The following is a 13,829-nucleotide window of genomic DNA, read 5'->3' as shown; positions in this document are numbered from 1 at the left end:
CACTCTTTTCAGGTCTCTGTTTCAGCACACTAACACACACACACACACACACACACACACACACACACACACACATAAATCTGTTGTATTTTCAGTGACTGTCATCATTCTAACAACTCTGATCGCTCCTCTTGACAAATTGTAGTTTTGCAAACAGTGTTGTTTTCTTTATCTTGTGCCATCACACAAATCTCTTCTACAGCTACAATACACCAGAGCAGATTGAGGATCTGTAACACTCCAAACCGCCGTGTCCCGTTCAGAAAGTGGTTGTTTATTACTCATCCTGAGAACAACACTTTAATTAGTGTGTCATGCGTGCATGGGAGCGAACATAAAGCATAAATACACTGAACTTCAGCAGAATAGGGAATGTTAAACACATTTTACTCCATCAGTCTCAAAGCACTTTGCATAAAGTCAAGTGGAGCAACTCAAGATTGAGCTTCCTGTCCAAAGACACTTTGACCCCTGTGCAGGTGAAGGCGGGGCTTAATGAGATGAGAGACCAACCGGCTTCACGATCTGAGCCACAGCTTCCCACATGGCAATGTTTGATTGTGAGATTTCAAAACTCGCACACCCTCACACACCAATGGAGGCGGCTGAACCTGAACCTGCAACTTTACATTTGAGAGATGGCCGCTCTGCCAAGCCAGTCACAGCCGCATCCATAGCTTTTAATGAAATAATAATAACCCATAAATCCAGCTTTCAACCAAAAAAAAAAAAAAAAAAAAAAAAAAAACTCCTCTGTGTGAGAGAAAGTGTGTGTGTCGTAAGATTTGAGGGACTGAAGCGCTATGAAGCGATGCGTTTATCCTCCCATACCGTGAAAACACCTGGTTTGTTTTGAAGAAGCTCCTGAAGTGCTTCGCCGTTTCTTCAAAGCACTTATTAGTACTTTCAATGACCTCTTGAAGCTTTCCTCTTGTTATTGTTCCTTTGTTTTGTTTTTTGTCTTCGTGGGAACGTTATCATTTCACACTGATAAGCAAGATAAACATGTGCTTATGGCTCTCATTTGTAAACATCTCTATCTGACAGTGAAGCGCTCTTGTCTTCATAGCATGTGGTGCGTGGATGCTCGTGCAGATAAGATAAGCAGAGGATGTGCAGATGCTCCCGTGCTGACACGGTGGACGCTGTGGTGTTGCAGTGGATCTGTTATACCTCTTTAGGTCTATCACCTTTCGCAGCAGAGCTTGTCTCAGTGTCCTTTAGCCCTAAATCACCAGGCTGTCTCCATGTGTGAAAGCTCTCCCTCTCCCTCCAGGTCTATAACTCATCCTGTCTGTCTCATGCCCCCTCTCTCTCTCTCTCTCTCTCTCTCTCTCTCTCTCTCTCTTTTTCTTCCTTTCTGCGTCTTTCTCTTTTCCTCTCCAGCCTCGATCACACTCCCCCATTCCCATAACTCACTGGCTTTCTCTCCATCTCGAACACGCTCACTCACCTCTCCCACAAAGCCATTCATGTTTATATCTCTGAAACATCAGACTCCTTTTTTTTTTTTTTTAATCCTTGTTGTTCTTTCCCTCTCTTAACAATTTTCAGATTCTGTGTAGCGCTGAAGCTCTGAGTCATAGCAGGACTCTTGTTCTGCGCCTCTCTTCCAAATCCCACCATTCATCTATTTCTCTCTGGTGGGAGGCTGTCTGGCCGCCTGCCTGACTTACAGCAGGCGGAGTGATGGACACGGGGCGAGACCCAGTGCATTACACTCCTCTGCAACATCGCACAACAGAGACCAGACACTACTGTCTAATACTGCGCCGAATGCAAAATGATACACAGAGGAGGATGATAGACAAAACTGAGCTCAAGTGCAGGAGGAGTGATAAACAGCGCGTCACTCGGGGGGGCAATCTGCGAGTCTTTGAGCTCATTATGTTTGTGAGCGAAGATAAACACAGTGGCGTATCAGCATGAGGGGGGAAACTCTAATAATGCAGATGTGAATTAATGCCAAACTTTCCTGCACATGATGGAAACAGATGTGAGCTGGTACACACCTACTATCTGGAGTCGCAGGCTGTTCGGCGTGCGGCATTAAAAAAGTGCAGCTAAGAGGCAGACAGGCTCCGTCAGCGTCGTATCTTCTGCCGAGCAGACCTTTGTGGGAGATGATAGAGAGAATGGGACTTTCTTTGTTCAGATGCCTTCCTCCTCCTCCTCCTCCTCCTCCTCCTCCTCCTCCACCGCCTCGTCCTCTGTTTCACTCAGTGAAGTATTTACCCAGAACCCAGCTGTTGTTTGCAGCACATGCTCCGAACCTCAGCTGCCCTGCAGTAAAGAAACATTTGTTCTGCAACACCTTCTCAGGAGCACAAACACACATCCAGAATAGAAAATGCAGCGCTCCAGGAGTGTGTTTTACAGACGGTGCATCGAACCTTTCTCCCTCTTTAAAAGTCCAGTATTTTTGCCTCTCTGACATTAGATCTGCCCGAATATAATATCATTCCTCTTTTGTAATTTTTCTCACTTTTATCGGTGAATATTCCAGTTTTTTTTTCCACCTGTGACCATTACTACCTTAAACAGGAAGTCAGCCCTTCCCTAAAGCCCTCCCTGACTTTGTCTCTGCCGTCTTCTCTTCTTCCTCTCGTGGTTTTCAAAATGCAAACATGTCTCCTGTCTTCTAAACCTTTCCATATGTCCTCAGGGACCAAAGACAGAAAGCCATTTTCAAAAGAGTTTTTAAAAAGGTCCAATCCATAATCACCAAAAGTGCCCCTGCCATCTGCAGGATTACAATAACACGCATTTGAATGAGCGAACTCGATATCTGTGCGCGCCGTATATCACCGCTCGTCATGACTCATGCTGCGGGCGCAGCGGAGACGCGCTTAGTTTCAGTTTCATGTTAATATTCCGTAGATTAAGTGGTGGGGTGACCGTTGTATCACTGCGGAGCATGTTCGCTTCTTGTTTTCCACGCAGACACAATGGAATATAATTAGTCGATAGCTACTTCGCACTCAGGCCTCCGCTCGCTGCTAATAAATGCTAACAACAAAGAGTGCGGCCATATGTCATTTGCTGCATTAGCCACTGGGCTGTTTTGTCAGGCGGACTGTTTGTGAGTACATTACATACATTAGCAGTGTTTCCAGTCTCTATCAGTCCTCTGATTACAATAAATGCTCCCTTGCATTGTAACGATGGGCTTTACAATAATGGGCCATAAATTAATACAGTGCTCAGCAGTAAATACTATTATGCCGTTAGTGTTTACAGTATAGACATGTATATATGGCTGAAGTGACGGATAATTACCATTCACAGAGCCAATCACTCACTGTTCACATGTCACCGCGGCGGAGGAGGCGGCTGCATCTCAATCAAGGGCATCAATTCCCCAAAACAGCATTGATCTCAGCGCAGCCCTGAACAGTGTGTAAGTGTATCACCAGCAGGGTCCGAGGCGACAACACACCCACGGCAGACTGGATCTCTTCTCTTTAATCTCACAGAACAGGGGGCAGGTGTGGAAAGCTTATTAAGGTATAATTCACTGCTCTGTCTGTGTCATTTGGGCTTTGTATTATCACTGAGATCATCCTCACACACACACACACACACACACACACACGAGCGCAGAAACTCTGCGAGTGAATAGCAGGCAAGCCGTATGTGTGTTGGGTGTGTGTGTGTGTGTGTGTGTGTGTGTGTTGGGGGGGTGCTTCCATATGAAATGTACACGAGGGTGAATCTCAGTGGTGTTAATGGCTTTTTAAATGTCAGGGAAAGTCAGGGAATGATAAAAGAGAGATCTGTTATCCACTGTCCTGATGATCACCGTGGAGCACGCCGCTGCTTTCACCTCACTGAGGAGCCTCTGCACGTGTGTGTGTGTGTGTGTGTGTGTGTGTGTGTGTGTGTGTGTGTGTGTGTGTGTGTGTGTGTGTAGGTGCAGGCCAGCTTCCATCGTGCTGATGTCAGCGTGATTTATGCACCAATCAGATTAGCTCTGAGAGAGAGACAATGAGAGAAAGGGAGTAAGGACTGGCCGTTACACCTCTGGCTACTTCCTGGTTTACCCACATGCTTTCAATTGTGTATTTTTATGAATACGATCGAACACAAACCAAAAACTAAAAACCATGTCAATGATGCAGTGGTAACCATCTGTAGTGTGAGCATTGTAAATAAAAAAAAAAACACACACACTCAATATCAGAATATCATGAGTGAATCTGTTTGAAAAACAACCCCTCTCTATTCATAAAATATACATTTACAGACTTGCTTTATTCTGGACTTTAAAAGTCCTCAACAGATTAAGATTTATTTATCTGTTTGTCCCACATTCATCTTCTAAAGTTGTTTTTAACATAATGAGGACTGTTATTTCTGTTTGACCTTTTACTATAGAAGTTATAACATGGTGTATAAAACAAAGAACTCCACAGATGAAAGCAAAATCATTCAAATGCAAAAATGAGGTGGAATTTTATGGCATTTGAAAAAAAAAATAAATAAAAGCAAGAGTTCAGTTTAGATGTGCTGGGAAAGCTGCAGTGTGTCATTTCCACAATAACAACCTCAAAAAGCTGATAAAACATCCGTCATTATCCAGGCCTGCAGGATGTTCCACACACATCTCTTCACTCTCACACCACTTACACAACCTATTGTTCAGTCACTGTTTCCACTTCCTGTAACACACAAACAAACGCACGCACGCCGAGACGCATCAGATGTGAAAGTAGCTCAGGAGATATCTGAGAGTGACACAACAGATTTAATGCATCATTAAGGCCACCAGTGTTTCTCCTCTCAGCTCGGCTCTCTGTTGACTCGGAAAAAATCCTCTGTTTTCCCTCTACTTCTCAAAACCTCCCCGAAAATCCACCAAAAATCAACTCTCTGTGTGTGTGTGTGTGTGTGTGTGTGTGTGTGTGTGTGTGTGTGTGTCTGGCCTGCTCTAACAGAGGGTTGAGTGATGTCACAGCAGACTGCATTTTAATAGAGTGGGAAGCAATTAGAGAGGGGACAGGCCGAGAGGTGGAGAGATGGAGGGGCTGTCTGTGTGACACACAGTACGCACAGTTCACACACACACACACACACACACACACACACACACACACACACACACACACACACACGCACCACACTCATTACTAAGGATGAGTTAATTAATTGCACAGTGATTCACGGTACTTGTAATTAATCTCGTAGGTGTGTGAGTGTGTTTTTGAGAGGTGACTCTTTCCCTCCCATTTATATGCACACACGCACACACACATGCACACAGACACACACACCCACAGACTCTAACCTGTGTGAGGAGGCGTTTTGCTGTTTTTTCAAAGCTACTTCTCAACAACATAAATTATCTTTGTACTGACTGAGTTGTCTGTATTACCAGGTTTGTTCCATATTTCTTCTTTCATGTTCATTCGTGTCTGTCTGACATTTAGTTGTTTTTTAAAGTTAACACTGATGTTTTCTTTTTTCCAACTGTTTTGTTTAATTCTTTCATATCCTAAACTCTGACCATGAAGGTATTTGATCATTTTCTGGACATCGCGCTTTATCTAAAAGTATTTCTTACTGTAAGTACAAGTTGAATATGAAAAAAACAGTAAGACTTTTTTAAAAACATTGTGTTAGTCACGCCTCTGTCTTCTGTGAGAATGTGGAGGAAGACGGAGGGAGCTGACATCCTGCAGGAAAATGTATGGCGGGACTGAAGCTATGAGATCACCTGGCTCTCTCAGGCCTGCGTATCGATGCTGTTTTTCTTTTCAGCTAAAAGGATTTTCACCCAAACAACAACAATTAGGGGGAAAGACAGAGAGAAAATGCATTGTTATCTTATATACATTAACCATGCAGTCCTCAGTTACATCATGTCCCAGCAGGGATGGCTTTTATTCCTCACTAGAGCTCTTAGCACATTACTTTTCCTCTCTGTCTTTTTCTTTTTTCTTTTTCTTTTTTTTTTTGTGGTGGGGTGGGTGGTTAGAATTGTCCAGTTAAAAAAATTATGTGAATTAATCTTGCCCTCCTTTTACCCATGATCCTTTGCATTTATCAGCCGGAGCAAGAGTGGTGGGGCAATCACATTTGGAAATTAAACAAATAAAAAAGTTGAAGATAGCTGAGTGAGTGATGAAGCCGGCCAATTGCTCGCCGCATAAATCTCCAGCTGTCACCACCCCAACTCTGCCTACACACATTTGGATATTGTTATGATTTTACCGTGTTTGCATATATGAGCCTAATTTATTAGAATCAAACACCATCAGGATTATTTACAAGCAAGTTCTGGTCTGCTGCCAATAAGCCCATTAAGCGCATTGTTGGAGAGTGGTTATATGATCAAATACACAATAGTAATTGTGAGTGGAGAGAGGCCAGAGTGTTTCTCAATGAGGTGATTATCAGCGCGCAGGTTATTGTGCTATTTCAGCATGACATGTAAATCTGCGTGGCACCATCAATCACGGTCCGCCGTCGGAAAAGTGACGCGTGAAAACGCAGGTGACAACTCTAAAGGATGAGGAGGGGGAGAAAAAAAAAAGAAAAGAAAGAAAATGTAGTGCCAGAAAAAAAAAAAAAGTGAGAAACAAAATGTGTTTTATAGTTATTGCAATCCCACATCAGCACCTTTGGGTTCCAGTTGAAGAGGGTAAGAGGAATTCTTTCTTTTGGTTTTCGTCCTCAGTCATCAGTAGATCTCAGCAAGCTGCATTTTCTCCACGTGCAAACAGGAAGTTCAAATATGAAAACGTGTCGTAAAAAGCAGAAGCATTTTGCATTTGGCATTCAAACCAGAGCAGCTCATGTTTATCTGTTGTGCTGCAGGAAGATACAGTATTTAATTCACACTTAAAACTAGAAAAGTTCAGATACAAGCTGCAGAAATGTAACAAATTACCTTTAAAAATAAACATGTCCAAACATCTTCAAACACTTTCAGCGCAGTCGATCAGTACGTCGGTATTTCTCAGGGTTTCTTTTCCTTAATAAATGCCACAACTGTGTTTTTCTTAATTAATTTGTGTTTTGTCTCTGTCTGTTCATTTTCTGGAGTTGCAGCGCCCCAGGGCCGCCAGTGCTGTGTATGTTATGTGGAGTGTGTTAGTCTGGATGAAACACTAATAGCCTCTGTAGAATTCTAACATTTCAAACATGAGTTAAAAATTTATCACTAGAAAATCTTTATTTTTATTCACGGTATAATATCGCCCTTACTTGAATCGACGCAGATTTTGAGAACTTTAAGGCTGGCTTTTGTTTTAAGGAGCGATAACTTGTTTCATTCATGTGAAAAAGAAAAGTGACTTTATCCAGAGCGCTTTGTGGCACTGCTTAGTTTGTGCAGGCTGTCTTCAAGAAGTCCTGGCATCACACTTACAACACACACAGCACACACACACACACACACACACACACACACACACAGCATGTGACAAAAAAGAGACAGAGAGAGCAGGGGTCTGGGGCTAAGTAAGCGGTACACCAGGTTATGCGTCATTTACTGCGGCTCAATAACAACCTTTCTCTCCGTCCGACACACCTGGCCACACAAAATGACACTTGCTGTCCTTTGAGAACACACACACACACACACACACACACACACACACACACACACGCACACATATCTGCTTTCACCCTATGGTGGCCTCGACCAGACGCGTTACATCCCCACTCAACTATCTGCCTGTGACAGATGTATTTATGTAATGGTTTTGATAGGTATTGATCTGCACGGCGGAGCCAGTTAAGAAACAGAGAAAAATGAGATTTCAAAATCAACATGGCTGAGAGGGGCGTTTGGCAGAGATGATGCCTAACAAGAAGAAGAGTGACACAGAGGGGGGGAACAAAAAAAGAGGGGAAAGAGGGAAAAAAAAAATGTGCGGCAGGCCACGATGGCAAATGGTGTAAATAAAACACACACGCAAAAAAAAAGAGACTGGAAACATGCATGAACTGTGTGCGTGTGTATGTGTATGTGTGTGTGTGTGACCTTGGCTTGGCCCGGTGGTAAAGTGGAGCGTCGAGAGAGTCAGTGTGTGAGCAGTCAAGCGTCCTCCCTCAGATTAGCAGGCTTTATTACTGCCACCAACCACTGGCCTGACAAATCCTCTTATTTCATTTTGCCTTCCTTTACCTCTGCCTTGCTCTTTCTCTTTCCCTCACTCTTTTATTTCCCTAAAACCTTCCTCCCCCTCTTTTCTTCTGGCTCGGCGGTGGTTTTGCACACTTCACCTTGCGCCCGGCGCCGCAGGCTCGGGGGTTTTCCTGCCCACTGTATCGGCCCTATTTTCTTCCCCCCCTGCTCTTTTCTCCTCATTGTCTCCCCCGTTTCTCCGGACCGCTCTGCTGTTACCTACACAGCTCCCTCCTCTACCTTCCTCCACTCCACCTCTTGCTCCGCTCTCTCCCCCCCTCCCTCCTCGCTCTCTGCCTCTCTATAGTGTGATGAATCTGTAGACAGGGGCTAATAATTGTACTTCAGCCCAAGTGCTCATTTTTCTTTGTGTTTGAAAGCTGTGACAGGCAGGAGCTCTTTTTTCCTCTTCCCCCCCCCCTCCGTCCCACCTCTCCTCCCCCGTTCACTCTCTCTCTCTCTCTCTCTCTCTCTCTCTCTTTCTCTTTTCTTTCTATCCTCACACAATGGGTGAGTAAAATAACTCAGGGTTTACAAGGTCATGCTGTCTAGCGGTGAGGACACACTGGGGATTTGGGGCTGGAAGGATTTCCTCAAAGGTGCCGTGTTGAGACTTCAATAAAAACAGAGAAAGTTATAGATTGCACGAGCAGATCTACAGGGGGAAATAAGTGCATTTGATAGTGAACAGGCTCAGTGAATCACGGCTATCTGGATTCAAATGTTATCAATGTTGCTTCTAAGACTCTTTATAGAGGAACAAGTGATGGGCTGAGGCGCGGCCACCGATACCAACTGCTTTGCTGCCTGTGCCAACTGCTCCATCATCTTCATGGGGCCTCAACTTTAATCATTCGCCAGAGAAATCTACTTAAAATGTTTTACTTCCTGTCTCATACGCAGCATTTGCATCGCGTTTACGGCGTGTTGTTTTAATGGCGTGCCAAACGGTAAAGGAAGTCTATTTTAGTTCTGCTGGTTCGTTGCATCTCGCAGAGAAAAGCATCCGGCGCGGCGAGGCGGGGCAGCCCCGCCGCACCGCTCACCCCCTGAATATGAGCACACAGGCAAACACACAAAACGCATAAATTAACTGACAAGAAAAAGGGTTTTAATACTGCAACTACATTGAAACTTTTAAAATATCTGCAAACCACACATAAAAATATTTTGAGTTGCAGATTCTTATATTAAAACACACTAATTAGGTACAAAAGAGTCAGAGGGGAAATGATCCTTTCAGTATTTCTTTAAGCGACAATTATTAAAATACGTATCCAAAACAGAGTATGCAAGCGAAGCACTTGGTGAGGTATTGAAGGAAAATAATATTTCCATTGACTCCACAGTGGTACCTAATGAAAATTGATCAGCAGTTTTAATCCCAATGTCATCCTCAAAAGGGAGAGATGAAAGCGGAGAAGCGGGGGAGGGAGGAAAAACAGAGAGAGTAAGACTTTATTGCCTGCTGTAGTTAGATGGTAAATTTCCTCCTGGCAGATATTTATTGGGTTAGTTGAGTCTAGAGAGAGCTTTAACATTGATTGTGATCATTAAATATATCCGCTCGAAATGGCAACATGGCATTCCTTCAGTCAATGGAGCCAATAGGAGCAGAACAAAGGCATAATCAAATCAATCCTCTCATAATTATTCTCTGAGAGGTGAAATTAATCACAAGAAGAAATAAAAACAATAATGGAAAATGAAATGGTCAGTCGTAAACAATTACGGCCCAAATTGAAATAAACTCAGTGAAGGGAAAAAAATCAACTGTGAATCCAACTAATTAAAATAACATTCTAATGTATATTGGTTATTTGGTTTACACAAGCCTTCAGTCATTATATTGCCGAGCTCTTTTATTATAACGGAGAGATGAAGAGACAGGGAGATGAAGGGCGACTGTGAGCGTGTGTGTGTGTGTGTGTGTGTGGGGCCTGCACTGCGGGGTCAAAGGATCAAGGTCCTCCTCCTGTGAGAGCGGCACTTCTTCCTCCTCTCGGCTCGCTGAGAGGAAGTGTAGCGCATCGATTAGCTATCAGATGATTCCGATAGGGCCTGATCGATAGGACTTTGTATGAAAGCCAGGCAGGACCCTCCCTCCTCACTCCGGCGCACACACCCATAGATCGGCCCGCCGCGGCGCACACCCGCGCCGGCGCCGAGTTTTTCCATTGTGTTCCTCAACATTACTCACCGTGCAGCCGGAGACTTCCTCAGATGTTTCCTAAAAGAGAGTTTTCACTGATCTCAGCTGAACATTCCAGCGTCTCCTCATCAGAAGCGGCAGACTTTGCGAGCATAACTGGTTAAAATGTTATGCTGATATCAGCTCCTCATATATACAGTACACGGGGGTGGAAAGAAGAATTTGCAGCAGTTCTCAGAAGAAAGATTTATTAGTCAAACTGATGCGTTTCCAGCATGCAGCCTTCATCATTAGTGTCTCCATCCTGATATATGGTCACAAACAGATGACATTATTCTCATGGTTATTTCCTTCTCAGTTTGAGACTTCTTCCTTTCACCAGAGACGCAGAGGAGAGGGGCAAACATTACGCAAGTCTCAAGTATAGAATTACAGTCTTTAGGATTATCACAGTTTGAGCTCGTGAGCGACCGAGATAAAATAATCACTCAAACAGGTTATTTGGTCCGTAACTCCTTTGAATAATATTACACTCCTGCAGCGGTGGAGTGTGACGCAATGCAGGAGTCGGAGCTAAGTTCAGATGCAGGAAATCCTCTTTTGATAATTCGAGTGTGGTGCAGTCACACATAAATCCACCAATGGAAAAAATACATAAATAAATAAATAAACAAATAAACAAACTGAAAATGAGACAGAAGCTGAAAGATGCAAACACTTGAGTTTAAACAGTTCGGTCTCGGCTTGCAAACTGAACACGCGGAGTGAAAATATATTTTATACTTGTTTAACTAACAGAGAATCAGCACCACGGACAGCAGCTTTGTCTCAATATACATGTTTATTATTACTATATTTAGCAAAGAGATTACTGTAAAACCTGTGAAGTAACCTGATATGTGTGTGTGTGTGTGTGTGTTTGGGGTTCTGCAGTTTATTTCACTACAAAACATTGTGGTGAAACAAAAACACTTATGGAGATACTTTGATTCTGATACATAATGATGGCTGTTGATTAGCTATTAACTATTTCTCTTCTAAATGTTATTTAAGTGTGTGTTAATGCATGCATTCTGACAACTGCATGTTAGCTGAAAGAAGAAACTCTTAATTAATAGATTATCTACGTAAGAATATGATGATTAACCGTAGCTGTAGATATTTTAGACAGTGTAACGGAACCCTTTCACTTGTTTTCCTCCTCCTTTCCTTCCTGTGAACGTGTGCCTTGCTCCTGGTGAGTGTGTGTGTGTGTGTGTGTGTGTGTGTGTGTGTGTGTGTGTGTGTGTGTTTGTTCTGTGTCTCTGTTCCAGGTGTGTCCAGTGCTGTGAAAGGACAATGATAAGACACCTGTACTCTGAGTACAGTACAGATTATAACAGAGCAGGACACCCGTATCAGTTCCCGTGCAGGGCACAGCATTTTTTTAACTGAATGTGTGTGTGTGTGTGTGTGTGTGTGTGTGTGCGTGCGCAGTGGGGGAGTATTTTTACCTCTGACTGGGATCACAAAAGACAAATGAAAAACAGACAAAAAGTGAGAGTGAGGGTGTTATATTCCAAAGGGAAGCTGGGATACTGGATGTGTGTTTCTGCACGTGCAGCTAAAAGGAGAGAACTGCGACGCTCTCACAGCCTGCAGGATGTTTGGGACGAGATGATTGTTCTGTTCTTTGCATGAATATTTTTTCACTTTGACATAAGTTTACCTCTAAACAAGAGTTAATGAATGAAATGAAACATTACTCACATGGTGCAACCATGAAACCCAGTCAGCTGTTTTATTGAGTCAAACTTGTTGCTCACTTGTCAGCTTCCCACACAAACGTCTCCCCCTAATGGCCTGCAAATGAATGGACATCGACTGTCTCTGGATAAAATACCTTCACATCAAGTACAAGAGATTGTTTTTTTTAAAATGTTTTTTTCTCGTTTGTTCTTTTTTACAGATATCATGACATTGGATTGCTGTTTCAAGAACAACCTACGGCCTCCAGACTGCCATAAAGCACAATGTCTTGAAATTGCCCACGACGAAAACCACCACCGGCTTCAGGGCATCCAATCCACAGAAAACCCAAAGCCACAATTCAACACTCAAAAGTAATGATTAAGAAAAACAACAACGAAAACCAGAAGACAGAAACCTTCACATTCCTCTGGTCAAACAACAAGAGGAAAGAAACGAATTAAAGATCCTGGACTTTGTAAATAAGATTTTCCCTCTTGTGTATTTGTTATTCAAATGGACAAATATCATCCCGTCATTATCTTTAAACTGTATTAAAGACTCACCGGGGTATACATTATTAATACTTTGGTGGAGTCGAATTAAAAAAAAAAAAAAAACAGAAAAATCTAATTCCCACACCCCTTTACACTCGCCCAGAAATCAGGATGTTGTAAATATTGTACAGAAAACAAATAGGGACATTGATATGAAATAATGCAGAATAGTGTACATAGCCATAGAAATCATACCTCTAATGTGTTTATATAACCACGAGAGTCACACGACCATTACTCTTTATTTCTTCTCACCCAAAAAGATTTAGCACAACGGTTAATCAACACTCTGTATCTCAATAGGAAACATAAACATGAAACTAGGCAGAGGATACCGAATATACAGACAACAATTGGGAAGACATGTTTTCTAGTCTATTGCTGAAATCAGATGCATATGCCAGAGAGTGTATGCTTCCGAGCTAAACCTGAACAGTACTTCAAACAGATCATTTGCTTTATGTGAACATTTAACTTATGATCAAGACAAAAAGGAGATAAAACGACCCCAAAGGTTATAGAGGCAAACACAGAAAGAAGAAAAAAATTCCTACATCCCGCCCCGACGTCCCACTGTAAACTACCACAGCAGAGCTGAACCCGACTCAAACTTTTAATTTTCGCCAGTAGATTGTACATGACACCCCTCATTTACTGTTTATGTAGTGTGATTTAGCGCCTGTAGTGATGTGACATATCCAGATGGACTTCTGGGGTTTGGCAGCTCTTGCATAGTGCAGTCAGAGTACAGTTCTATTTTACGAAGTCCAGACCAATCAGCCACCCTTCTCCTCATCCTCCTCGGTCCACTAGAGAGCCTGGACGCCCACCGACCTCTCCGCGACCAGGCGCTCGCTCAGCTCCCACAGCATGGAGGCGCTGCTCTGGTCCTGGGCCTGAGCGGACGGCATGCAGCGGAAACAGTTGTTGAAGTACATGCCGCCCAGCCCCTCCAGCTCCGGCGCCACGGCGCAGTACACCGTGGTGGCCGCCCCTTGTTGCTGCGGACGGAGAGAGAGAGAGAGACAGAGAGGGCGGGACAAGAAGATCAGAGGGAGAACCACGACGCTCGAGGGGAAAAAAAACAAAAAAAAAAACGGAGAACTCATCCGATCACACACAGACATCAGGATGTGTCCTGTCCAGAGGAACAGAGAGAAGACAAGCAGAGGACACGACCACATCGCTATGTCCTTTACACTTACAGACAAAACGAGACAGCAGGACAGAGAGTCCACAGGAAAAACAAACAAACAAA

General features: G+C 43.4%; 2 protein-coding genes across 2 annotated transcripts in view; one reads left to right on the top strand and one right to left on the bottom strand.

Moving 5' to 3' along the window:
• mafb (MAF bZIP transcription factor b) overlaps positions 1-12,408 on the top strand; it is a 42,594-nt gene extending 30,186 nt beyond the window's left edge. The window contains exon 3 of the mRNA XM_030095587.1: positions 12,235-12,408. The gene's annotated coding sequence lies outside the window, so the exon portion shown is untranslated. The remainder of the gene's footprint in view (positions 1-12,234) is intronic.
• wwox (WW domain containing oxidoreductase) overlaps positions 12,053-13,829 on the bottom strand; it is a 121,896-nt gene continuing 120,119 nt past the window's right edge. The window contains exon 9 of the mRNA XM_030095586.1: positions 12,053-13,572. Coding sequence (XP_029951446.1) covers positions 13,381-13,572 — 192 coding nt within the window. The 3' untranslated portion in view covers positions 12,053-13,380. The remainder of the gene's footprint in view (positions 13,573-13,829) is intronic.

Source organism: Salarias fasciatus, chromosome 7, assembly GCF_902148845.1.
Source record: "Salarias fasciatus chromosome 7, fSalaFa1.1, whole genome shotgun sequence".
Lineage (NCBI taxonomy): Eukaryota > Metazoa > Chordata > Actinopteri > Blenniiformes > Blenniidae > Salarias > Salarias fasciatus.
The sequence above is the reverse complement of the archived record's forward strand: the minus strand, read 5'-3'. Positions and strand labels throughout refer to the sequence as shown.